The 27,061-nt window shown below is 40.5% G+C and overlaps 1 protein-coding gene across 3 annotated transcripts in view; it reads left to right on the top strand.

The window, feature by feature from the left end:
- The first annotated feature begins 1,525 nt into the window (after positions 1–1,525).
- The window catches only part of AMPH (amphiphysin), a 179,786-nt gene continuing 154,250 nt past the window's right edge, over positions 1,526–27,061 (top strand). For all 3 annotated transcript variants that reach the window (XM_036864432.1, XM_036864433.1, XM_036864431.1), the window contains exon 1: positions 1,526–1,927. In XM_036864432.1, coding sequence (XP_036720327.1) covers positions 1,859–1,927 — 69 coding nt within the window. In that variant the 5' untranslated portion in view covers positions 1,526–1,858. The remainder of the gene's footprint in view (positions 1,928–27,061) is intronic.

The following is a 27,061-nucleotide window of genomic DNA, read 5'->3' as shown; positions in this document are numbered from 1 at the left end:
GGACAGCTGCAAGAACAAAGGATTCTGACACCAAGAGGTCTGCACCAACCAGCCATGCCTCTCCCTCACCTTGCCTTTAAAATGCTTTGCTGAAACTCCTTCCAGGAGTCTGGGATTTGGGGAGGCATAAGCTACCTGTCTCCTTGCATGGCCCTGCAATAAACCTTTCTCTGCTCCAAACTGATGTTTGGGTTTGGCCTCACTGTGCATCGCGTAACAAAACCACTGTCATTTTTTTTTTTTTTTTGCTCACCATTCCACATTCTTGGCTAGGATTGGCTGGGCAGTTCTCACGCTGGTCTTGCTGATGATTTTCTGTGTGGCTGTATTCGGCCAATGTGTTTCCTGGAGGATGGTCTCAGCTGGGATGCAGGGACATCTGGGTTTTGCTCTCCCTGGCCAAGTAACCTCAGGGCTTCTCCCTTTACCATGTGGCCTCTCCAAGGGGCTTTTTACACCAGGGTAGCTGAAACTCTACACGGCGGCTCAGGAAGAACAGGTTTTGCTCCTCGGAGTGCGAACCATGCCTGGCTTCTCAAGGCGTTGGTCTGGAATTGGCACAGTGTACTTCCGCCATATCTTATTGGTAAAAGGCCTTTTAGAATCAGGGTGAGGGGACTATACTAGGAGTGGATACGAAGCGGCAGAGCATGGGAGCTGCCCACGTGACAGCCTACTCCAGAGTTGGCCTGAGATGCTCTCCGGGACTCACAGGATTCCCAGGTGCCTGACTCACTTCTGACCTGTTTGCTGGGCCACCTGCCTTACCCTCCTCACATTCTCAGAGAGAACCCAATATGAATAGTTGGACCTTCGGTCAGAGGCTTCAAGAGCTCTGGGTAGGTAGAGGACAAGTTTATCTCTATTATTCTTATTTCTGCAAAGTGTACTGAGGATGGTGAATCCCTGTTAAGGTTACCAGAAGGTGGGTAAGATGCAACAGGTTAGGAGGCTTGGGTCTTACACTGCTGGTGTGAGGCAATAAAGGACCTGCCTCTTCCATGCAATGGTTCTTGGAAAGTGAGTGCCTATGATCAGGGCAGGGATTACAGAGGTCACCAAAGCACAGCCCCTGCCTTAAAAGAGCGGGCCCTTCTCAGCAAGGAACCTCCCGCCCTCGCCCCCAGTCTTGTCTGGAAGTTTACGCCAAGTGTCACCATTGGTGCCTCCCTCCTTTCTACCTGTGTCTCTGCTGCAGCTCCAACCTCTGCCTTGACTCGGTTTCCCAGTCGGCTTCCCTAGTTGGGCTGCGAGCCTCCCGAGAGTGTGTTCTTGAACACACAGTTAATCGAGGGGTGCATTCCCTGCCTGGGGTCATCGAGCGGGTCCTCCAGGGAGCGCAGCCCAACCCCCTCCATTTCGGAGCTGCTCCACTTCCACCTTCCCGGGGTTCTCCTTCCCTCTTCTCCAACTCCCCCGCCCACACCCGCCTGTTTTTTGTTTTTTTGTTTTTTTTTGCTGGCGAGAATTGGGGCCCCTCTCACCCTCCCCCACCACAAACTCCGCCTTCAGAGAACCCCGGAGCTGCTGCGGGCCCTGCGGCTGCTGCTCGGCTCCCTTCCCTTTCTCCACCAGATCTCCTCTTCCATCACTGTGGGCGCTCTCTGGGCATTTCGACTTTTGGCTTCTTCTCTCTCTTTAGCTCGCCACCCGTGTCACCGCCCGGCCCGGCGCGTCCCGCCTCCGCTCTGTCGCTTTAAGCGGGTCCCCGCCGCCGCGCCCCTCCCTCACCCCTTCTGGCGCTCGGCGGCTCCTCGCCGCCTCTCCCGCTCCTCCTCTCCCGCTCCTCCTCCTCATCCTCCTCCCGCTCCTCCTCGCCGCCAGCTCCGCTCCTCGCAGCCTCCGCGGACCCGCAGCCATGGCCGACATCAAGACGGGCATCTTCGCCAAGAACGTCCAGAAGCGACTCAACCGCGCGCAGGAAAAGGTCAGAAGCGGGTGGCGGGGACGCGGCGGGCAGGGCCGAGCCGGCCCGGGCGGGGGTGGGGTGGGGGGGAGCGCAGAAGGCCGGGCCGGGGTCGCGGGGACACCCTGTCTTCCGCCGCAGCCACTGCAGCAAGGCGGCACCCGGCGCTGCGGGGAGCCGGCGGGAAGGCGGGAGCGCCGGGGGCGCGCAGCCCTTGTCCCGGGAGGCGCGGGGTCAGCCCGGGTCTCCCGGCTGCCTCGCCGCTCCCCGCGCGGCTGGCCGCGCTCCCCGCCCTCCTGGGCGGGCGCCCGGCACGAGCTGTGGCAGGTGTGGCGGGTCGCCCGCGGCTCCCGGAGCTGAGCGCGTCTTCCTCCCGGCGCCCGCTGGCCGCGCGCCCGCAGGCGGCTGTTGGGGACGCGGCCCGCAGGTCCCGGCGGGAGATTGCGGCGCTGTCCTTCCTCCGGCGGGATTTCCTGGCTACTTGAGTGCAGCAGGAACGAGCGATTTAGCACAGAAGCTATCTCCGAAGAAATCTGTTTGGATTAAGAAGGCTGATCGCGAAGAGCCAAGGGCTTTAATACAGTACTGTGGAGTGAATCCTGAAGTTCAAAACCGAGATCTAGATGCACACTTATTTCGTTTTTTCTTCCTTTTTTTTTTTTTTTTTTGAGGGGTCTCTCTGTATGTGTATCCCTTTTGACGCCAGTGTCCTTCTCTGGAAGGTCAAAAATAAATATGACCTGAACCTAACAGTTCTCTGCATATTTTTGCACAGAGGAGGGCGTTTTATTGCATTAAAAAAAAAAGAAAATCCATGTTGCACGGGTTGGGTTCCCTGGTGTTTCACAAGCCCCTCAAGACTGGTCACAGTAATTTATTTTTCTCCCCGAGAGGTGGGCACAAATGAACGTCATGTCCAAATCAAGCCCAGCCCCGAGCAGTTGGAGAGGTACAGTAGCAGGCACTGGGCTTTCCTGGCTTCCTTGCCCACTGCTTGGCATCAAGACCTGGCCAGCACTGAGGTCTTCATTTGTGTCCCGGGCAAAGGACATTCATATTGTAGATGAAGCATTGTACTTGAAAATGGACACCGGCTAATGAGCCCCGCGGTCTGTGTCACTTGAACTGTGTTCTCTTTCACGTGGAACTATTTTCCATCCCTGGGATTCTGGATGTTTAGCGGTTTCCTGTTTTACTGGAAGTCAGGTTTGCTGCGTTGCCCACTATGACGGTGAATTTCCCTTTTCAGACTTAGGCTCAGGCCGCCCCACCCCCCAGTTCCCATTGACCCCCATGAACTCAGCTGAAGGGGGCACTGATTCCTTTGCCTGTCCGCATGCCCAGAGGCTGGGTGCCTGCCTCTAGGCCCTCCCTTCACACATGCATGCTCTCAACGCAGTAAGAGGATTGTATTTCTTTTAATATCTACCCAAGCTCATCCTGAAGCTCCTCCTGCAGCTCCTTTAGCAGCTGAATTAACAAGGCTTCCTGCCCCTTTCCAGTCCCTGGCTACTTGTGCAGAAAGTAGCCATGATCTGCTGGGATCCTGGCCAGGTTTTGTCATCATTTTCCCATACTTCATTTCACGCACTGGTAGATATTCCTCCCCACCCTCTCCCTCCTTCCAAGTAAGTACTTGAATTTTAGGTCTGAAGCTTTTCATTGAATCCACTTCCCATCTGTGAGGGAATTTATTGATACAGTTTGCCTTTTGACATATTAAATTATTTCTTAATCTAGGTCACCAGCTGTTAATATGCCAGAAATAACTGAAAAGAAAATGTAATCTGACTTAGCATTCAAACCCTTATGAATTGTTGAAAACTCACTTTTTCATAATGGTGTGTATTATGATTGCAGTTGTGGTTGGTGGTTAATCAAGGTGGCCTAGGGGAGCCTTGAGCCAGGGCTTCAAGTGTCCTACTTTCTTCCCTGGGGAAAGCTGCGGATGAAAACTGCCTGTTGTACTTAGCTTAGGGGGTTAAGGCACCAAGAGGCTGAGAGTATGGGTTCTGCCCCTGGGTAAGTTCTGAGCCCATGCAGCGCATGGGAGAAGGGCATGTGGGAATCCAGATAAGGCAGCCCAATCGAGCCCAAACAGAAGCTGTGGGACAATGGAAAGCATTGTGTTGCTGTTTGGGCTTCATAAGACATCTCCCCCAGTGATTCCTTCTTTTTGCATCTTCGGTCTCCTCTTATCCAGATGCTCCACTGCAATAATGATATGCTATGTATGTTTTTGAGACCCTTTGCTCCTTGTTTCTACCACCACATTTTCTCAAAAGCTTGTCCACTCCCTCGACTTTTCTATCACCTGTACTCCACCTAACAGCTTGCATGCATTTTGGCTCCAAATGCATGACTGAAACTACACTAAGAGGTAATTTATGGCTTTCTATGAATTTAAGGTACATTTTTTCTTATTGAAAGTTTGTAAAGGTTCATTGGAGAAAGAATGAAATACATATATAAGGGGAAAAAAAAAACGCACCAACAAATTAGGACACATAAATTCTACCACTCAGAGATTTCACAGTCATTTGATATGTATCCCAGTACATTTGTTTCCTTACGTGTGTGTATATATTTATACAACTAAAACAGGCGCATCCTATATGGTTTTGTAACTTGTTTATTTCGTTTAATAATCATGAACGTTCTTCAATAGATGTACATATTTTCCATCACTATTATAAGTGACTGAACAGTATTGGATATGTATGAGTTTTAATGGACCCCCTGTTTTTGGACACTCAGTTTCCAGTGTTTTCGAATATAAATACAATCAGTGAGAAAACTTATAGGGAAAATGTTCCCACACACTCTTAAGTATCTCCTTAGATGAATTCCTAGAAGAAGAATTATGGTGTCAAAGGTGTGCTTTTTATTGTAGCTAGATTGCCTTTCAGAAAGGTTGTGTCAGTTTACATTCTCACTAGCAGTCCATGGGACATTTGCCAACACCAGATAATAAAATTTAAAGCACTCTTTAGATTTCACATCGGAAAAAGTTAGTTCCTGTTTATTTCATGTTTGATTTTTAAAACCCGAACATTAGTTTCTTGCGTTCTTGTTTTGTGTCATTTGTGAATTGTGTGTTGATATTTGTGCCTATTTTGTGTAGCATCTCCATCTTGTTATTTGTAAGGGCAGAAACTTTATCAATCCAAACATTATTTCTTCCTTTTCTATTTACTTTTTAATTTTTTGAGGATTTTTTTTCTGTTATAGAGCACATTTATGTTTATATTATGTGTATGTTTTATATATTTGCTTAAATCTATCCATTGATTTTGCATGGTTTCTCTTTTGGCTGTTGAATTAGGATCCTGCCACTTGTAAGTATCAGAAAACTCAATTCAAACTGGCTTAAGGAAAGAAGAGGATTTAATTGAAAGTAAAAATATGGTTCTTGCACACATAAATTTAAATGAGATTTTAATAAATATATGTTTGTATATGCGCATAGGTGTGTGTGTTACATGTTAACTCAATTGATTCTATGAGGTTGGTACCATTACTATTCCTATTTTATAGATTAGGAAGAGGTCAAGTGACAGGCCCAAGGTCACACAGTATGCAGTAAAGCTGAAGTTTGAAGCCACGCAGTCCAATACTTCCTCCTTACGTGGTACTGCCTCTTATAATTATGAAAATGGCAGGGGAAGACAGACTTCAGACCTGCATGGAACCGGGGCTCAACCACAGGCATCAGGGCTCAGGTGTCTTTTCCCCATCTCTCATCTCTGCTGTCCATCCTGTCAGCCCCATTCTTGGGCACGTTCTTCTCTTTTGGTGGCAATGTGGCTGCCAGCCCCTCTAGGCTAGGCCACATTTACAGATAACTCCTCAGTATAGCCCTCATCGGCCCAAATTTGGGCTTGTGCCTATCCCTGGAAAAGAAAATATCTCTGGCCGAGGGCCAGGGCCATGGGTTGGATTGGGCCTGAGTCACAGGCTACTACGGAAGCTGGGGTGGAGAAATTTCCCCTAGACCATCTGTACTGTTGGTGGAGGAGGGAGAATCAGAGCACAGAAAAGGGAATGGGCACTGCGCTGGCAAAATGAAAGGTGTCCACCGCGTTGCACTTCAAAGGCCTTCTCTGCCCCGTGGTTGTGTAAATAATCACGTAGCTAAGAGCTTATAACTTAACATTCACTTAAAAATTTCCCATCAAGTTAATATATGCACAGTTTAAAAAAATCAAATATTAGTAAAAGGCTTATTATGAAAAATAGCAGTCCCCTGTCTCTCCTTTCCTCAACTGCCAGTCTTGTTTCCCCAGAGGCAGCTATTACTAATCACAAATAAGCTTAAGATAGGAAAGGATCTATCCTTTCTTATTTGGTGAAGACCGGTAAAGATTTAGCTCTCTTACATTCATCCTTCTACTTCCATATCCCCTAATAATAGAGCAAAAATTGTTGATTGCTGAGGATTGTATTTTTTAAAAATTAAAGTATAGAAAAAGAATAGATACGTGAATATGTATAACGGAATAACTTTGCTGTACACCTGAAACTAACACAACATTGTTAATCAACAATACTCCAATATAAAATAAAAATTTTTAAAAAAGCTTACTTGATAACATCAGATAAAGTATAATGTTTGTTGACTAAAGTGTACAAATCTTAATATTCAGCTCGGTGGATTTTTATGTATATGGATTTCCATATAGCTACCACCCAGATCAAGTTATAGAACATTTCTGTTATAAACCAGATATCTGTCTTCCCTCATGTCTCTTCTGTTCTTTGTCTTGTTTATGTTCATACCTTTTTAATTCCTTTACCATCATTTCCCTGATGGACATCTTTTCTTGTATAATGCTTGTTGGTTATTTTGGCATCTTCTTTTGCAAAGTGTCTGTTAAAGTTTTTTGCCTATGTGTTTTATTTGGGTTGCTTGTTGTTTTCTTCTTGGTATGTAGTTCTTTATATATTCAGGATATGAATCCTTTGTCAGATAGACAATTTGCAAATATTTTCTCCTAGAAGGTGGCTTGCCTTTTTACTTTCTTAATGGTGCCCTTTGTGTGTGTTTAAAATTTTAATGAAGTCTTATCTGAAGATTAGGTTTATCCATACAGCTTTTTGTTTCCCTAGAGTTAATAATAGCCTTTATTTCTGTTTGCTTATTTTTTTATGAACTATTTAGAATTGTTTGTTCTTGCTTCATCAGCTCTGTCAAATGCCTGTCAATATCATTATCAAAGGTTCAATATATCAGGTAATGCAATTATATCCTCCAGTGAGCGACACCACCCACAACTCCCCTCTGTTTGGAGCCTCTGCCCTTTTGCTGTAATCTGGGCTGATTTTTTTTTTCTAGGCCTGCTACATAGCTGTCATCCTGGGTCTTTCCTTGCCAATGTTGGGGTTGAGGAAGGGACTTGAAGGCACATCTAATGGCTGTCCCCCATTGTCATTGTTGTGCTTTAGCCTCACTTTCTGTAGTACTTGGTAGAACCAGGTTTTAAGCCGGAGTGTGTTTGTGTGTGTGACTGTGCAGTGAGAATTGGCTGCTTTTTCATTGGTTGCCTGTACAGGCACTTTTAAAAAGTAGCTTTCTCTATTCTGCTGAGTTGTTTCCATTCTTTTATCTACTTTTCTGCTTCTGTAAAATGTATTGAACTCATCCACTAGTAGTGCCTCTCCTCTTTTTATCCATGTATGTTCATACCTTTTTATTCCTTTGCTGTTTTTTGTTGGGTTTGGGGAGGAGACAGATATAAACACATACAGTCAGTCTGCCTGTTTATCCAGAGGCCTTTTTTACTTAAATATTTAATCCCTTTGGGAATTTTTTGTCCATCTTTATTCATTTGTGAAATCCAGTGACATTTATTTGGTCTTAAGCCTCCTTGACCTCTATGCAATATTTAAATTGGTGGAGCAGTTTAAACATTTTTTAAGATTTAAACATTTTTTTAATGTGACTCTAGTGAGCAGGGAAGCCTTTGGTATAATACTAGCCTTTTTCAGCATTAGATTTTTATTTTTTGTTTTAATAAGAGAGTTATGCTATTTAAACTCTAAAGACATGCACTGTTTGATATTCTTTGTGCCAGTTTATCTGCCCTGAGTAATTATTGTAAAATAATAGGTGCGATTTTTTTCTTGCATTATAACTTCCCGAGTAAATTGCTTGAGGACAAGGACCAAATGTCTTGTGAATTGTACGTACTCGGTGATGATTTGACTTTGTATGTTCTTGCTAGTTTCCTTCCCAACCCTGCAAACACATTGTCTGAAAGCATCCTTCCACATTATTCTTTCTCTGACTTCTGTGAAATTATCATAAAGGTGTCACTATGTATCACTGTCATTTGAATTGTCATTTTGTGGAGGTAGTATATCAAATAAAATTAACCTTATGAGTTCTGAGGATGGTGGGAACTCCATCAATACTAGGTTGAACTGTACTAAATTGTTATTTTTGTAAGTCAAACAGTCAAATATTGGTAAAATCCTGTGGTTCAACCCCACGCTGATTGTGTGATATGGCAAGAAAAAGAGTGTAGTCTCCTTCCATGCCTAATTGTGTGACATTTATGGGTTTTTTAAAAAAAATTGCTGCCTTGCTGGTGCCCACATCTTGGTTTGTTCTCAAAGGGAGACATGTGGATGGTGTTTGTGTGTGCATGTGCTGATGTGTACGTGCCTGTGTTTGTTTATTTATGCAGATTGAATGGGAGAAGGAATACCCTGCTCTGACCAGGAGACACTTTCCATGGATCCCAGGGCCTTGTCTGTGGAAGAGTAGCTTGTATGACCATGTTTACGTTTGAGGACACTTTGGAGACTGAGTCTCTGAGACACATCCAGGGTTTCCCCTTTTAAGATCATCAGAAGACTTTGTTGTTGTCCGCTTCTACATTGTACAAGCTTATACCTTCTCATCTACTAAGATAATTTTCTCTGGCTGTATTAGGAACTGACAAAACTAAAAATAATTCTGAGGACATTCTTGACAGTAAGGTTTCTTTCTTCATTTTTTTTTACACATAAACACGCACATACCCATGCATCCTTCTTTCTCCAGGAATAGGGAATTAGAACTGTAGGGACTGAGATTTTAATATTAGTAAGAGTTATCATTATCCTTTACAACATAGCATATTGTGTATGTGTGTGTGTTCCATAAATCATACTTTAAAAGTCAGCTTGTCTATGGACTGATACAACTTAAAATACCTGAAATACTTGTGTAAATAATATGGTCCACTTTACTAGAGGTATAAAATTAGGTCCCATTTAAAAAAAATACTCTAATTAAATGGTTTCAACATCACATCCAGTGTATCATGAGAATCTCTTACTCCTCCCTGGGGTCCCCGTCCTGTGATAAGTTCAGAAATCCTATGGGGAGGGTCCCTTCTCTAAAGAAGTCTGTGGTTTTTACGATGGCCTTATGGAAAAGGGTTCTAAAAGGGAATCCAGCATTCAGATGTCACTCTTGTCCCCCAGGGTGAGCACTGCAGTGTGTCAGGAACATGGTGGCCCCACTGATGGTTCTCACAGTGAGGGCAGGGCCAGGAAGTCTTTCTCTCTGGGATTATACTCAACTATGGCCACTGTGTCACAGCATGCCTGAGCTCCAAATATGTGAGCTCTTTATCAGTGGGCTTATTATTTCCAAATATACTTTTACATACACAGCTTCTCGCTCCAAGATTTCCCATCATGTCAGGGTTTCTAAGTTAGGAAATTCAATATCAGCAAACACTGATTATCCATTCCATTCCATGCCACTCCAATCTGTTCTGTTTTTAATAACATGCTTAGGGGACATACCAAATTGATTTCCAGCCTGCAGTTTGGGAATACTACCTTAGAGGACCTCCAGCATCCTTTCCTGTAAGCTGACTTTCTTTTGGGCCATCGGTCCATTTAAGGGTGTGTGTGTGTGTGTGTGTGTGTGTGTGTGTGTGTGTGATTAAGTTTCAAAAAAATGTTGTGAAGCACTTTGTGAGGGGATGAGTCGAGAAGGCAAAGAGTATTTAAAAAAATATGTTCTGACTTTTTAAGGTCTGGGAATTTCCACTTGACTCTTCAAACACAATTTTTTATTTTTCTAGCCACTTAAATTAGGGGCTGTCTGAGTAGAACTCCTGAGGAAATAACTGAGCCTGTGGGCTTGTATGAAGGGATAACAGATGTAAAGATTTCTTATGTTGCAGATATAATTTTCCAGATATTCTCTATAATGGCTAACATTTACATAATGAAGCTGTCATCATCACAGTTTGAGGAATTCACTGATGAAAGTATATAATAAGACTACATACACAGCATTGTGCAAGATTAACATGAGAGTAATCACGTTTTCCTGAACACATCCACAGGCCAACTTTTAATAAGTGAAGCTGAAACTTCATTCTTACTGATTCAAAGTAAGTCTAAATTTAAGTGTAGTGCTTAAGTAAATATATTTCCTGAATACATATTGAGTAAATCTCTTATTAGGAATAATGTTGGATAAAGCCATGAAAAAGATCTTAGTTTTGAAATATTTGCTATGCATAATATACTTTTATATAAATTTTGATTACCCTGAAGCTACTTAGATGTACGAAAATCAGAAAACCATGATTTTAGTCATTTTCATCTTATTCTCATATAGTTCTTTAGTTGAAAGTTTAGTTAATAAGTGGGAAGAACCTGAAAAAAATATATATGTACACACACACATATATACACATTTTTTCTATCTTAAAGTGCCTATAATGATTTAATAAAATACACATGAACCTATGAATAAATGCATTTTTGTTAACGGCACCTGACACTTGTTGAGTAAAAGGATGCTAAATTTACATATTCTAATAGTTAATATATTCGGTTGTGAAATCAACCTGGTAAAATTCAGTTATTCATTTAGAATCATTTATTAAGAATCTAAAAGACACATGCACCCAACGTTCATTGCAGCACTATTTACAATAGCCAGGACATGGAACCAACCTAAATGTCCGTTAACAGAGGAATAGATACAGAAGATGTGGTACATATAGTCAATGGAATATTACTCAGCCATAAAAAAATGAAATAATGCCATTTGCAGCAACATGGATGGACCTAGAGGTTGTCATACTGAGTGAAGTAAGTCAGAGAAAGACAAATACCATATTATATCACTTACATGTGGAATCTAAAGATATGGTACAAATGAACTTATTTACAAAACAAATAGAGTCACAGATGTAGAAAACAAACTTATGGTTACTGGGGTGGGGGAGAGATAAATTGGGAGATTGGGATTGACATATACACATTATTATATATAAAATAGATAACTAATAAGGACCTACTCTATAGCCCAGGGAACTCTACTCAATACTCTGTAATGACCTATATGGGAAAACAATCTAAAAAAAGTGTGGATATATGTACATGTATAATTGATTCACTTTGCTGTACGCCTGAAACTAACACAACATTGTGAATCAACTATTCTCCAATAAAAATTAAAAAAAAAAAAGAATCTTAAGGCCCAAAAGGCACTTGCTAGGCACTTGTAATATAGCATTCAACAAAGACCAGCAGGAGGTGGTAGAGATAAATCTTTGAATATACTAATAACTAAATAGTTATTAATGAAAAATCATAATTAAAAATTCTGTGAGGAGAAAAAAACCATTTGTCAATGTAACTAGGGAACTCACCTAGAGTGAGAGGATTGCATATACCTATCTGAAGCAGGTAGATTTTAAGCTAAGATCCCAAGGATGTCCAGGCAAGGGGAGTAGGGTAAGAGCGTGGGGATTTTAGGAGTCAGTAAGCATTCTAAACATCAGACTCTTTGCCCTTATTCAACTAAATAAGATAAAAATAAGAGCTGTTAAAAAGCAAAGAAAAGAGCTGTAGAATATACAATAGATAACGAGAATCGACTGTTAGCGTTGGCTTTATAAATGATGTCTTCTACCATTTGCATATTTATCAAAGTGGCAAAGTGGTCCCTAACTGGGATGGTCCTTCTGTAGTCGCAATCCCTCTTTTGTGTGATCAGATTTTTACTCTCACATGTTGAAGGGTCCTTCTAGGTCAGAGTTCCCCCTTGATACAGAGGCAGGACACTGGTTCAGAGCTGACTTGCCCTCTGAATTATCTGTCATACAAAGATCCCTTTGTATAACAGCAGTAAACTCCAGCCCAATCTGCTTTTATGGATTTGTAAGGTCTCTTATCATACACCATCAGAAACTCAAAATAAATATGAAAGCCCTTATAAAATTCTTAAATGCCACACATCTGGAAACATTGGTTTGTCTTTAAAAGATTTGAATGCACTTGGATTCCCAACTTTTAATGAGAGAGAGAGAGAGAGAAGAGAGAGAACACACATGGTTAAGGCTGGCAGCAACTTGACTTACTTCTGTTGTAGGCATTGACTTGATTATTTTGCAGGCTGTGATCTTGAATTTAGGAATAATCTGAGATGATTTGCAGCTTGGGAAGAATCTTAAGTTTGGAAGAGAATCTTTTGTAGCAGGCAGTCTCTTCCTCTACCTAGTAATGGTTGCTAACAGTTGAGTAGCATAGATGGCCCAGGCCTTGGAAGGATCTCCCGTTTCGTGGTAGCACAGCCTAGAACAGTGTGATACCTTTCACATGCCCTGTAATTCCTCAATATTTGAGGCATTTGTACAGGACATCCTGCCTCTTTAACCTACATGTTTCTATAGCAAAAAATCAACTTCCCACCTGCTCCCTGTTCAGTGGGTTCTTCGCTGAGTCTCTAGGAAAACGATTGTCCAGATTTTTCTTCCCACCCCTCTAGGAAATGCGTGTGACCATGGGGACCACTAGCATTATGAAACATGGTCAGGAGAGGGCTCTCCTGGGTACCTGTATTGGCCTGTGGTTGCTCCTGTTAAGCACAGGGAGGGAATCTGGAAATCAGGTACCTCCAGGGTAGTGTTTTCTCAATAGTCAGGAACATTTGGGGAGTGGGTGAGTTAAGAATGCAGATTCCTGGGCCTATTTAAAAACTTACCAGAATCTCTTATTAAGACTTGGGAATATGCATTTTAATAAATTCCTCTGGTAGTTCAAAGGTTTAATGAATCTGCAAAGCACACTGCTTTAGAGAAGGGCGTTTGGTTGAGATTCTGTGGTGGGTATGAGCTCCTAGGTCCACTCCAGGGTTATAATTTGGAGAATAAGGCTTTCTTCCACCCAGTGACTATAAATTTATCTCCAATGTAGTAGAGAGAAAAGGGTGAAAAGCAGTGCCCTATACTATGCTTAAAAATATCCTTATGCTTAACGTAGCCTACTTAGATTTCAAAGGAATCAGTTTTGTGGAGGCCAAATTGGAGATGTTTCATCAAGGGCCAAATGTCTTCCTTATGAGGAGTGTTGTATAGCACAGAAGATTGGAGTCTGTGAAATCTGGTTCTGTAAAAACCATTATAATTTTAGAATAATGCTGGCTAATGCATCAGTCAAAAAAGTAGAAATATTTGTCTCAAAAAACTGCTGTGTATTTTTGGTGGATGACAGAGGAGATGGGCGAGTTTGGGAGATATGTTTATAATTACATTGATTTTGTATGTTTTACTGTAGAGTGAATAGTAGTGAGATTGCTTAATATGCCTAGTAGAGAGTGTGGTCAAAACTCAGAGGATGGTTTTGGTCTCTTGTGGAAGAAGCCCCATTTGATAGGACCTGGATTATTAGATTCTAAGTTTAATTTTTTTTAAGGTATTTGTTGAGAACTTGTGTCTTTATTCTTAATGGATATTGTTTTACACTTTTCATTTCTTGTGATGTTTTTGTCTGTTTTTTGTATCTGAGTAATAATTGCCTCAAATAATGAATTGGGAAGTGAGCCATCTCCTATTTTTTGGAAGAGTTGATTCTTCTTAATATTGGTAGAATTCACCAGTGAAGCAATCTAGGCTTGGGTTTTTTATTTGTGAGAAGTTTTTTGATTGCTAATAAAATCTCTTAACTTGTTTAGGTCCACACAGATTCTTTATGTCTTTTTGAGTCAGTTTTTGTAGCTGAGTCTTTCTAGAAATTTTCCATTTCATCTAGTTTATTGATTTAATTTGTTGGCATATACTTGTTCGTAGTGTTCCTTTATGTAGTAGTATTCCTTTCTATTTCTGTAAGGTTGGTAGTAATGTCACCTGTTTCATTCCTGATTTTAATAATTTCAGTCCTCTCTATTTCTTGGTCAGTCTAGCTAAAATCTTGTCACTTTTGTTAATCTCTTCAAAAAACCAATTTTTTGTTTCATTGGTTTTCTCTTGCATTAGCTGCATTCCATAAGAGTTGGTATGTTGGGTTTCCATTTTCATTTATCTAAGATATATTCCAATTTCCCTTTGATTTCTTTTTTTATCAATCGGGTATTTAGGAGTGTGTTGTTTTGTTTGCACAGGTTTATTAATTTTCAAAATTTCCCTTGTTAATGATTTCTAATTTCATTCAATTGTAGTTGGATAACATGCTTTATGTGATTTCAATCCTTTAAATTTATTGGGGAATGGAGGGTGGGGGAATTGGGTGAAGGTGGCCAAAGGTACAAACTTCGAGTTATAAGATAAATAAGTTATGGGGATGTAATGTACAGTATGCTGACTATAGTTAACAAGACTGTACTCTACATTTGAAACTTACTAAGAGAGTAGATCTTAAAAGTCCTCAAAACAAGAAAAAGGTTTTTAACTATGTGACATGATGGATGTTAACTAAACTTATTGTGGTAATCATTTTGAAGTACAGATCTTCCTTGACATATGATGGGGTTAAGCCCTGATAAAGCCATCATAAGTTAAAAATACCCTAAGTTGAAGAATGCATTTAATACACCTAACCTACCAAACATCATAGCTTAGCCTAGGCTACTTTAAACATGCTCAGAACACTTATATTAGCCCACAGTTGGGCAACATCACCTAACGTAAAGCCTATTTTATAATAAAGTGTTGACTATCTCATGTAATTTATGAGTACTGTACTGAAAGTGAAAAATGGGAGGGTTGTCTGGGTACAGAGTGCTTGTAAGTGTATTGGTTGTTCACCCTCGTGATCACATGGCTGGCTGGGCGCTGTACTCACTGCCGCTGCCCAGCATCACGAGAGAGTACAGGCATACCTTGTTTTATTGTGCTTCACTTTATTGCACTTCCCGTATAATGTATTTTCTGCAGATTGAAGGTTTGTGGCAACCTTGCATCAAGCAAGTCTGTTGGCACCATTTACCCAACAGCATTTGCTCTTCATGTCTCTGTGTCACATTTTGGTAATTCTTGCAGTAGTTCAAACTCTCTACCAGCAAAAAGATTATGCCTAGCTGATGGCTCAGATGATGGTTAGCATTTTTCAGCAATAAAGTAATTTTTATTTTTTTAATTTATTTTTAATTTTATTTGGCCGTGCTGTGCGGCTTGTGGGATCTTAGTTCCCCGACCAGGGATTGAACCCCGGGCCCTTGGTAGTGAAAGCGTGGAGTCCTAACCACTGGACCTCCAGGGAATTCCCAATAAAGGATTTTTTAATTAAGGTATGTACGTAGTTTTTTTAGACACATGCTGTTGATCACTTAATAGGCTACAGTATAGTGTAAATATAACTTTTATATGCATTGGGAAACCAAAAAATTCGTGTGACTAGCTTTACTGCAATATTCGCTTTATTGTGTTATTTGCTTTATTGTGGTGGTCTGGAACTGAACCCACAATATCTCTGAGGTATACCTGTATTGTACCGGATATTGCTAGCCCAGGAGAATTTCAAAATTCAAAATCTGAAGTATGCTTTCTACTGAATGGGTATCGCTTTTGCACTATGGTAAGTTGAAAAATTTCAAGTCGAACCAGCCTAAGTCAGGGACCACTTGTACATACGTATATCAAATCATTATGTTGCATACCTTAAACTTACACAACGTTATATGTCAATTATATCTCAATAAAACTGTAAAAAGTTTATTGAGTCTTGTTTTATAGCCTAACGTATGACCTGTTCTGGAGGCTGTACCATGTGCATCTGAGAAGAATTGTAGTCTGCTGTTGAGTAAAGTGTTGTATAGATAGATGTGTGTTAGGACCACTTGGTTTACAGTGTTGTTCAGGTCCTCTATTTTCTTATTGGTTTTCTGTTTAGTTGTTCTATCCATTACTGAAAGTAAGGTAGTGGAGTGTTCAACTATTATTTTTGAATTGTTTGTTCTTCTCTTCAGTTCTGTCAATTTTTACTTTATGTATTTTGGTGCACTTTGATTAGGTATATAAAGGTTTATATTTCTTATATCTTCTTCATGAATTGACCGTTTTGTCATTATAAAATGTCCCTCTTTGTGTCTAGTAACAATTTTTGTCCTCAAGTCTATTTTGTCTGTTATTAGTATAGCCACTGCAGCTCTCTTTTGGTTACTGTTTGCATAGTGTATCTTTTCCATGCTTGCGCTCTTAACCTATTTGTGTCTTTGAATCTAATTTGTGTCTCTTGTAGACAGTATATAGTTGGATTTTTTTTTTAATCCATTCTGCCAACATTTGCCTTTTAAGAGTGTTTAATGTCTTTACATTTAATGTAATTAGTGACAGAGTAGGATTTATGTCTACCATTTATATTTTATTTATTTTTGTTCCTTGATTCCTCATCACTGCCTTTTTTGTGTTAAATAGATATTTTGTAGTATGCCATTTTAATTTCCTTTACTATATTTTTTGAATTACTTTCTTGGTGGTTTCCCTGGAATTACAGTTAACATCTTAACTTGTAACAATCTAATTCAGATTAATGCTACCTTGATTTCAATAGTATACAAAACTTCGGTCCCACACAATTCCATTTCCTCTTCTCTCTTTTGTGCTGTACTTGTCAAACAAATTACATCTTTATGTATTGTATGTTCATCAGCAAGATTTATAATTATTGCTTTATTCAATTGTCTTTTAAATCAGGATAAAAAAATGAGTTATGAGTGAAAATACATTTATATTTTACATTTACCTGTGCAGTTACTGCATGTTTCAAAATATATTTTTCTTACGAAATGGATTGTATTTGTTAGGTAATAATTAGCTCATTTCTCCATTTTTAAGACTAAAGCAAGATCATAGTAGGAGATATCTAGTGTTAGCGCATTGATTAAATATAGCTCCAGCTAAAAACAAAGTAATATAAGGAATCAGTCTTTAGCTTTACTGTAAATAAATGTACACCAACAGTCTGTTAGACTGGATTATTGAGAAGAGGTTTCAGACTCTTCTTAATAGTTTTACAGTTCTGTGGTTAGGTGCTATTAAGTATTACTTAAGACTTAAAATATATGCAACACTTTATGCTTTTTTTCCCCCTGCTTCCCCATAGTTTTTATCAGATCCTCAAAAAGATATGTGACCTTAAAAAGCTTAAACATCAGTGAGTCTAAAGTCTTAAGTCTTTTGGCTTAAACATATCCACAAAACTCCATGAAGAGCAGCAAGGAGAATAAAGTCTTTGGTGGATACTGGAACTACTGGTCCAGGCTCCCAGTCCTGTTCTGGTTTGGGTCATGGTCCTTGCGCCTTGAAGAGTCAGATTTACCTGTGTCCCTCCAGGTTAGCCCTGTTATCGTGATAGTTTCAACATGGATGTGTGACACGTGGCCTCCATGACTCCAGGCTCCTCATCACACGTTTAAAAGAATTATTATTATTTTTATTGATGTATAGTTGATTTACAACGTTGTGCTAGCTTCAGGTGTACAGCACAAAAATTCAGATATATATATATATATACACACTCATTTTCAGATTCTTTTCCCTTATACGTTATTAGAAAATATTGAGTATAGCTCCCTGTGCTGTACAGTAGGTCCTTGTTGGTTATCTATTTTATATATAGTAGTATGTATATGTTAATCCCAAACTCTTAATTTATATAAACAAATTCTTATAAAAAGAATCTGTTACTTAAGGGCTAATAAAATTTCTTACATGCATGTAATCACCGTAGCCTACCTTTTCCCAGTTGTCCATCCCATAGTAACTAGAGATCTGTATGTAGAGATGGCCCAGGTAAACGAAGAGGGAGTCTTTATTAGAGGTGATCAGGGAGACATCTACATTTATCTCCAGAGTGCATTAGATGAGATCCTGTAGAGTTTGGGTATAGAGCAACCTGTTTGGAGTAACATAGTAACATTGCTGACCCTCCTCTCATCACTAAAGACTCTGCTTCCTCAAACTGAAATTGAAAGATGCACATATCTGTGTGCATTATGTGTGTGTGTGTGTGCATGTGTGTTTTGGGGAAGCTTTTAGAGTGAGGTATGACATGCATGTATTAACTTGCAAAAAATCTTAGGTGTACAGCTTGACAAAATTTTACAAATGTACACGTATAACATATAATCCGTGTTACTGACACTCCGATGAATTGAAGAGCGTTTCTGGAACCCAGTAGACTCCTTCAGGCTTCTTCCAAGTTAATATTTCCTCTCTTCTGTTCACTTCTTCCTACCAGGTAGCCGCCATTCTGACTCTACTGCCATAGGTTAGTTTCACCTGTTCTTTAAATTTGTATAAACAGAGTCATACGGTGTGCGCTCTTTTGAATCTTACTTCTTTCACTCATCACAGCATGTATGAGAGTGGTCCATGCTGCTGTGTACAGGAGTTCATTCCTTTTTATTCATGAATAATATTACCCTGTACAATCTCCTGCAATTTATTTATCCATCCTCCAGTTGATAGGCGTTTGGCTTGCTTCTGGTATTTAGCTGTTATGAATACAGCTGCTGTGCTCATTCCTTATACATGTCTTCCGGTGGACAAAACCCACTCATTTCTTTTGGGTTAATACCTCGGAATAGAATTTCTGATTCTTTAGGGTAGGCATTATTTAGCTTTAGGAGAAAGGGCTAAAGAGTCTTCCAAAGTGATATATCAAATTTACACTCCCATCAGCAAGTGTGAGAGTTTATAGAGAGCCTGTATCTTCAAATGATAAGTTTGGTGTTGCAGACTGAGTTGTATGTGTCCCGTGCTGTATCAGCATAAGACTCCTTGTTTAACGAACAAATGACTTTATATATTTTACACAGAATCATAGGAACATTCCTCTCTCAAGAACCTGTCAATATATTGTGGTTAAACTCGGTGGTGGGGGAGTGGTGACCATTACACTACCACTCACATGTCCAGAGGAAGGGTACAGCTGGCGCCTGTGTGCATGGGGCGAGGGGCAGGAGGATTGTGGTGCAAAGAGTCTCAGGGTGGCAAGCGTTCTTTGATGTGCTGTATTCTACCTCCTGTTTTCTGGGATCCATGTCTCTGGTCCACACAGGTGGCTTTCTCTGCAGGTGTATGTGGTTTAGTAAGTTAGTATCTGAGCACCTCTGGGCTTAAGCAAGGCTCAGTGGCATGGCGTGCTGCAACTGACTGAGCCCCACCTTGGTTTCTTCTGGCCCTGTATGTTCTTCTGCCATTTGGCTAGACTGACACTGGGCTCTGGTCCCCACAGCCACGCCCCTCTTCCAATCTGGCGAGTTTCTTGGCCAAACTTCCAAGTAACTATGTGTTCACCACATGAGTATCAAGGCATTGAGGAATCTAAACTTCAGGCTCCCCTTGACCTGGTTGCCTAGTGCAGCCCCAGAGACGTAGCTGTGCCCAAGGTTGGCAAGTAGGGCAGGCTGACAAAGGATCTTTCTAGAGTGCTCCATGGGGTGTCAGTGTCAAAGCTCTCTTTTGCCGTTGACATTATCCTTACTTCAAAGGGAGGAGAGAGGAAAATGGGGATGCATTTTTATTCTACCTCTTTTTCTCTTGTCCGTGGAGGGGAAGGCTTTCCTTTGCATTCTGTTGTATCTTCCTGCCACAGAGCTTGCCAGGCCGTCACGGATGAAAGGGGCCTGTTCATTCCACTGTGGGAGCGGGGACTCTGCCCTGGGCTTCATTTGCCTCTTTAGCATTTGATATACTAAGGAGAGAAATGAAAGATTGTGGAAAGTTGGCACTTGAGGCATCTTCATTCTTGCGCCTCGTCTAGTTTACATTAAGAATTGGGTGTTTTCTGGGAAATAGAGCCAATATTTTGTAATAACTGTAAATGGGAAGTAAACTTTAAAAATTGTATAAAACTAAAAACATTTTAAAAAGTGAAATTTGCCATGAAAAAAAGAAGAATTGGATGTTTTCTATCCATTAGGCACTATTGTGAGCAGTTTACCTATATTGGCTCATTTAACCCTCATAGTAAATCTATGAAGTAGCTGTTCTTATTATCCCTAGTTTACAGATGAGGAGACCGAAGCACAGAAAGGAGAAGGTTGAGCAGTTTGCTTGCGGTTACTTAGCCAGTTAAGGGTGGCATTGGGATTTGGTCTCGGAAGTCTGGTTCCAGAGAGCCCACGTTCTCTGAAATGACTGAGAACTTGGCAGTGCAATGTTCTTTTCATCGGTTCTGATGATGTTCTTCTGCAGTGTTGAGTTGAGAAAATGTCGGGTCTCAAGTCGTGGCCCCGGGTTGGGGAGAGGTTCCATGTGGTCTGGTCCCTGAAATGGTTTCATTCCTTTATGAGTCATTCATTGCTTTATGGGTCATCATGTTTGTACCCCTGGGACCTCTCAGTTATCTTCTCAACTTTTGGATTTTATATACTGGCTGTTCTTAAAGTGGGGCAAACCCATGTGACAATCACCTGTTTTTGGTTACATGGTAGTTTTAGCAGCTCAAACTACTTTAATAAACATGGTGCTCACAGGCTTATGGGATCTGGGAAGGAGGTACTAGTAACTTGGGGTCTTAGTGGCTCAATAGATGGGTTTGGAAAAACCATAGAGAATTACCGGTTATCCAAGTTCATTTCATTTCTTACAAGATGAACATCCTGTAAAATCTTTACCGCTCACCCTAAAGTTGAACACCAGGAGAAGTAGGAGAAAGATGTGCCACTGAATATGACCTCACAGGGCTTCCCTGGTGGCACAGTGGGTGAGAGTCTGCCTGCCGATCCAGGGGACACGGGTTCGAGCCCTGGTCTGGGAAGATCCCACGTGCCGCGGAGCAACTAGGCCCGTGAGCCACAACTACTGAGCCTGCGCGTCTGGAGCCTGTGCTCCGCAACAAGAGAGGCCGCGATAGTGAGAGGCCCACGCGCCGCGATGAAGAGTGGCCCCCGCTTGCCACAACTGGAGAAAGCTCTCGCACAGAAACAAAGACCCAACACAGCCATAAATAAATAAATTAATTAATTTTTTAAAAAAAGTGTTCATAGTCTAGCAGGGGAATGGACCAATGGCTGGCTTAGATAGTTCTTAAAAGAAGCAATAAAAACGATTTCGAAAGATATGAGAAAGGTCAGATTAGTTGGTAATAAAAGAAATGCATTTAAATTGCAATTTTATCTCTTATGTTATTAGGCTCTCAAAGAAAAATAAATAAATAAAAGCAACTCATTCCCTCTTAATGAGGTCCCAGTCACTCTTCTGAGTTACTGGTTGGGAGTGCAGTCCTTAAAAATGTCTACAATCTTCGATTCAGTAATTCTATTAGCAGGAATATACAATAAGAAAATTAAAAGCTATAAAGATATTTTTTATAACAATGCTTTGGATAGGGAATTTCTTTTTTATTTGGATGGGGAAATGTTTTATAATAGTAAAATATGGGAATAAATAGTGTTGGAGAATAGGAGTTTTATTAACTAATTTATGTGAGATCCATTTATTATGGATTAAATTAAAATACTATTTACAAAGCTTATTTAAAGAAATATTTAAAATATTTCAAATCTATTTAATATTAATGATAAAATATTAAGTAAAAGTGCATGCTGCAGACTATATAATTTTGTATGTATGAACATATCAATTTGTATAGCTATATATTCATATATAAATGGGAGGACATGGGTGATTTATTGTGTCCTATAAATTAAGAATATATGTCCTTTTCCAGTACTTCAAGAATATTTACACTGATAATACTATATAGTAAGCTATAAAGATCATCTTACTACATTGCTAAAAGCAGGAATCACACAGACCACTTTTCTCTACAACTCAAAGAATTAGAGAATAATTGAAAAGTTTTATCACAATTCAACTACTTGAAGAATTACAAAGGATTCTGTTAAGTAATTTAAAGCAAATAGAGGAAATCAAAACTACATGTAGAAATGTAGCAATCACTATGTAGAAATCAATGGCCGTGACACATTGCACTCTAAAAGTCATGAGATACATGCAAAACTATACTCAGAGGAAAAGCAATTGCTTTAAATGCTTTTGTATTAAATAGGAAAGGATAAAATTAAATAAAATGAGCGTCTACTCAAGAAGCCAGGAAATATAGTTTAAGGACAGGAAGAGAAAGGAATAATAAGGTTAAAACAGGAAACCAGGAAAAAGGCAATGAAATATACAATAAAATTGATATAGTAACGTAAGATGATTCTTGGAAAATACTAATAAAATAAATGTAACTCTGGGATGACCAATCAAGAAAAAATGCTGGAATACACATCAAGAAAATAAAGAGAAAGGGGGTGGATCCACAGATAATAGGGCTGAAAAAATGGAAAATACTAATCTATAACTCAGAAAATTTGGGGGAAAAGAACTGGAGCTTGTCTTATCAGATATTAAAATATTGCAAACACAAATAACGACTTGAACACTGACAAAATTTTAGTGAAAGGAAATGGACTTTGTCTTATCAGAATTAAGATGTTGCAAACATAATTAGACAAATCAGTGGAAAGCACTGAGGGGAAAGCAGGAAGCAGAGGCGATGCATGGAGGGGAGGGAAGGAAGACACGTGTTGGGGAGCCCTGGGGAGCACTCTGCTTCCACGAGAGAGTGGAGGTCAGAGTTAACAGGTCAAAGGCATAACTGGAGAGCTGCTCCCCCATCCTTCTGTGGTCACAGAGCACTGGCTGCTAGCAGACACCTTGCCCCAGTTTCACTTGGCAAATGTCTCTCCTGGAGAGCAAAGGCCATCTGTGTCCTTCCTCTCTTGTACATTTGGTATGGAACCTACTCCAATACGGTGGGCCTGTAGTCAGTCTTAAAATTCTTTCTTTTTTTTTTAAACTTATGTCTCATCCCTGCCTTATATTTCTTTGAAGCGTTTCTTAGATTCTTTCATTTTCTCTACATCACCTAGGATGATCATTTCAAAAAATATTGCTGATAAAAAAAATCTAGGAATAATTCAGAATTAGCAACATTGCCTTTTCCATCTTGCTAGGATGGACTGCCCTTAGGTGAAATTTGGTATGAAGGTGTGTTTATTTAGCCCATGTAAGTGTTGGTTTTTTGTTTTTTTGTTATGTTTTGTTTGCTTGTTTTTAGGATGCTATAGACACAAAATCTTAGACATACGTTTGGTAATTATTTCTTCTATCTGTTATTAAAGTTTGAGTTGGGTAGGGTTGAATGGGAACAATATAAGTTTTTGGAGGTCACAAAATATAGTTTTACAGTGCTGGTTTTTTTAAAAACTATACATTTAAATATCAGGAGAACCCACATAATAATCGGGATTTCAGATTTCCCTAGAGAAATATGAAGATGTAGCAATACTGGGATGGCATTTCCTCCAGGCAGCAAACTCCTGGAGTGGAATAGATGTCCCCCTTCCCGCTTTAGACATGCTCTCTCTCTTCTGGGCCCAGCTTTAGGCAGATCACCTACCTCTGCTGAGCCTCAGTTCTCTAACATAAGATGGGATATGACAGATGAATGGATAAAGAAGCTGTGGTACATATATACAATGGAATACTACTTAGCCATAAAAAAGAATGAAATAAAGCCATTTATAGCAACATGAATGGACCTAGAAATTATCATACTAAGTGAAGTAAGTCAGAAAGAGAAAAACAGATACCATATGAGATCACTTATATGTGGAATCTAAAATATGACACAAATGAACCTATCTGTGAAACAGAAACAGAATCATGGGCATATAAAACAGACTGGTGGTTGCCAAGGGGGAGGGGGTTGGGGGAGGGATGGAGCGGGAGGTTGAGGTTAGCAGATGTAAGCTTTTCTATATAAAATGGATAAACAACAAGGTCCTACTGTATAGCACAGAGAACTATGCTCAATATTCTATGATAAACCATACTAGAAAAGAGTATAAAAAAAGAACATATATATATATATATATGGATAACTGAATCATTTTGCTGTAGAGCAGTAATTAACACAACATTGTAAATCAACTATATTTCAATAAAAAAAAGTAAAAGAAAACAAAAACATAAGATGGGATAATAATCACCACCGCACAAGTTTTTAGTGTGGCTTATGTGCACACAGAGCACAGCGTCTGATACGAAGTAGACAAGCAGGATACATGGGATACTGTCCCCCAAAGAGCTAGTTCACGGGCTTAAGAGGAGATGGCGTGTTGGGGAAGGTGTTTTGGGGACATGGGGGAAGAGGTATTGGAAGGAGCTTGGAATTCACTGGGATCATACATGTATCTTGTGTGCAGACCTGGCAGAAACTTTGTCATCCTAGACTCCGCTCTTTCTTGCCCCACATCCAGTCCATCAATAAATCATGTCAGCTCTGCTTTCAGAACGAACCTGGAATTGGGGAGCTCCTCACTTCTCTCTCTGATCCAGACCGCCATCATCTGTCACCTGGTGATGGGACTGGCCTCCCAACTTGGCTTCCTGCTTCTGACCCAGACCCCTGCAACCTGTTCTCCTCAAGACCACCAGAGTGCTAAGGTCAGAGCGAGGCAGGCCTCTGCTCAGAACCCTCCAGTGGCACTCACGTCACTGTGGTCAAAGCCACCGCTCTCTCCGTGTCCCACAGGCCCTCCTGATCTGGCTCCTTCCTCCTTGTCTCTCTGACATCATTTCTTACCCCGCCATGCCCCCACTCTCTCCACTCCATTTCTCTCCTCTTTGTTTGCTTATTGCATCTTTTTTTATGCATATGTGTTTTACCTATTTATTTTCTGCAAATATGTTTTATTTTTTCTTTTATTTACTTTTTAACCTTATTGCATCTTAAGCATTCCAACTGTCCAACGCACTCCCTACTTTACTTACTCATCTTATTATTATTTCTTTCCCCAGTTCCATGTAAGCTTTGGGCAGGGACTTTGGACTGTGTGTTCACATCTGTATCCCCAGTGTCAAGGTCAGTACTTGGCGCTTAGCGGGTGTCCCACACTTGTTTGTTGACCAAGGAACAAAAGCTAATGAAAACACGTTACCAAATAGGAGCTCCTGTCGTCCTCTTCTTTCCAAAGCAAAGCTATGAAGTAATACAGCAAATTAACACCTGCTATTTTTAGAGAGGCAGTTAGCTCCTATGACAGAACAGGAAGCAATAGAGGGGAAATTATAGGTCCTTTAATATTTGTACTTGGTTAAAAGTAGGAGCCACCCAGGAGCACTGTCTGTATCCCTTGGTGCTGTGAATGTAGCCTTGGTTAATTCGGCAGAGTTTGTTCCCTCAGAACACAAATTCCTTCAGAGTGTCCTGGCAGCTCCTGGAGCCTTTTTTTTTTTTAAAGAATGTCAAAACAATTTAGTGAATATGTCCTACACTGAAAGAATAGATTCTGTTTCACTAGAGTGAAACAGGTCCTTAAGTACAAAAATAATTAAATGTTTGATCGTTAAGCTGTTTTATGGTTTCTTTCCTCTCGAAAGCCTTTCATTTATATCATTTAGCCGGCATATTTCTTGTGTCCCTACTGTGTGCCAAGTGTTTTATAAGATACAAAGAGGAGTATTAAAATGATGTCTGCACTTCAATAACTTGCAATTCAGTTGGAGAGACAGCATGCAGATTCATAAGCAGCTCGAAGTTAAGTAAGTACAAGAAAAGAGATGCTGCTTTAACAGTCATCGGGGACCTAGAATATGCCAGACACCATCCTTAGGGTAAGTCAAAGCACGTGCCCTTATTTATTCAGCTGTGATGTAGATATTGCTGGTCCCACTTCATGGATGAGCGCAGTGAGATGCAGGGAGCTGAAGTAACTGGGCATCCTGCAGTGGGAGAAACTGAATTTGAATCAAGGTTGTTAGACCCCAAGGTCATTAGACCTCAAGGTCATTTCTCTTTCCACTCAAACACGGCTGAGAAGGTGCTGTGGTTTCATGAGGGGGGAAGGATCATGTCTGCAGGGAGAGACCTCAGAGAAAGTTGAATGGAGGGAGAGGCTTCAGAAGGACGTCAGTGTCAGAGCTGTGAACAGGAGGCGGTGGTGGGGGCACACTGAGTATAACGGTGGGCTTGCCAGCAGTTTGGCTGTGAGCTTGTTGTGGGCAGAGAAGGGGGGGGATGATGAGGATTCAGGGAACTCTGCAGTATTTTCCCACTTTGGGGACCCTTTCAAACTTAGGAAAGCAGAGTTGACAGAGGGAGGTTTTGGGGTTTTCAAGATTTGTATGTTATTCTCTTTCTTGGTTGGGATTATTTTGACTTGGAAACTGCCTTAGCTTTAGGGAAATAGAGGGCTTGGTGGAAGTCAGAGGAGACCTGATAGCTTAGCCATACTCTCAAGAGAGAAAAACATCATGGGACTTCTTTTTGGAAGAGCTCTTGTGGTTGGTGGAAAGACCACCCTGGGCTTTGGATACAGATCAACCTGGGTGTTGGCCCCCCTTCTATCAGTAAATAGCTTTGTGGTACGTTTTACCCTCTCTAAAATGTAATAATGATATTTATCATGTTCTTCTGAATATAAGGCAACCAGTGAGAAGGTTCACTCAAAAATTCTTTTCGCCCTGTATGAACTTATAAGGCTGTAGTTGAAATTGTTGAATGTCAACTTATAAAATTAATGTATTATTATTATTTTTTAATTTATTTTATTTTATTTTTTAGATTCCATATATACGTGTTAGCATACGGTATCTATTTTTCTCTGACTTACTTCACTCTGTATGACAGTCTCTAGGTCCTAAAAAAGAAAACGGCTCTGATGAACCTAGGGGCAGGACAGGAACAAAGACGCAGATGTAGAGAATGGACTTGAGGACACGGGGAGCAGGAAGGGTAAGCTGGGACGAAGTGAGAAAGCAGCATGGACATATATACACTACCAAATGTAAAACAGATAGCTAGTGGGAAGCAGCCGCATAGCACAGGGAGATCAGCTTTGTGACCATCTAGAGGGGTGGGATAGGGAGGGTGGAAGGGAGACACAAGAGGGAGGAG

This window comes from Balaenoptera musculus, chromosome 9 (genome assembly GCF_009873245.2).
Source record: "Balaenoptera musculus isolate JJ_BM4_2016_0621 chromosome 9, mBalMus1.pri.v3, whole genome shotgun sequence".
Lineage (NCBI taxonomy): Eukaryota > Metazoa > Chordata > Mammalia > Artiodactyla > Balaenopteridae > Balaenoptera > Balaenoptera musculus.
This window is presented reverse-complemented; position numbering and strand designations above follow the sequence as displayed.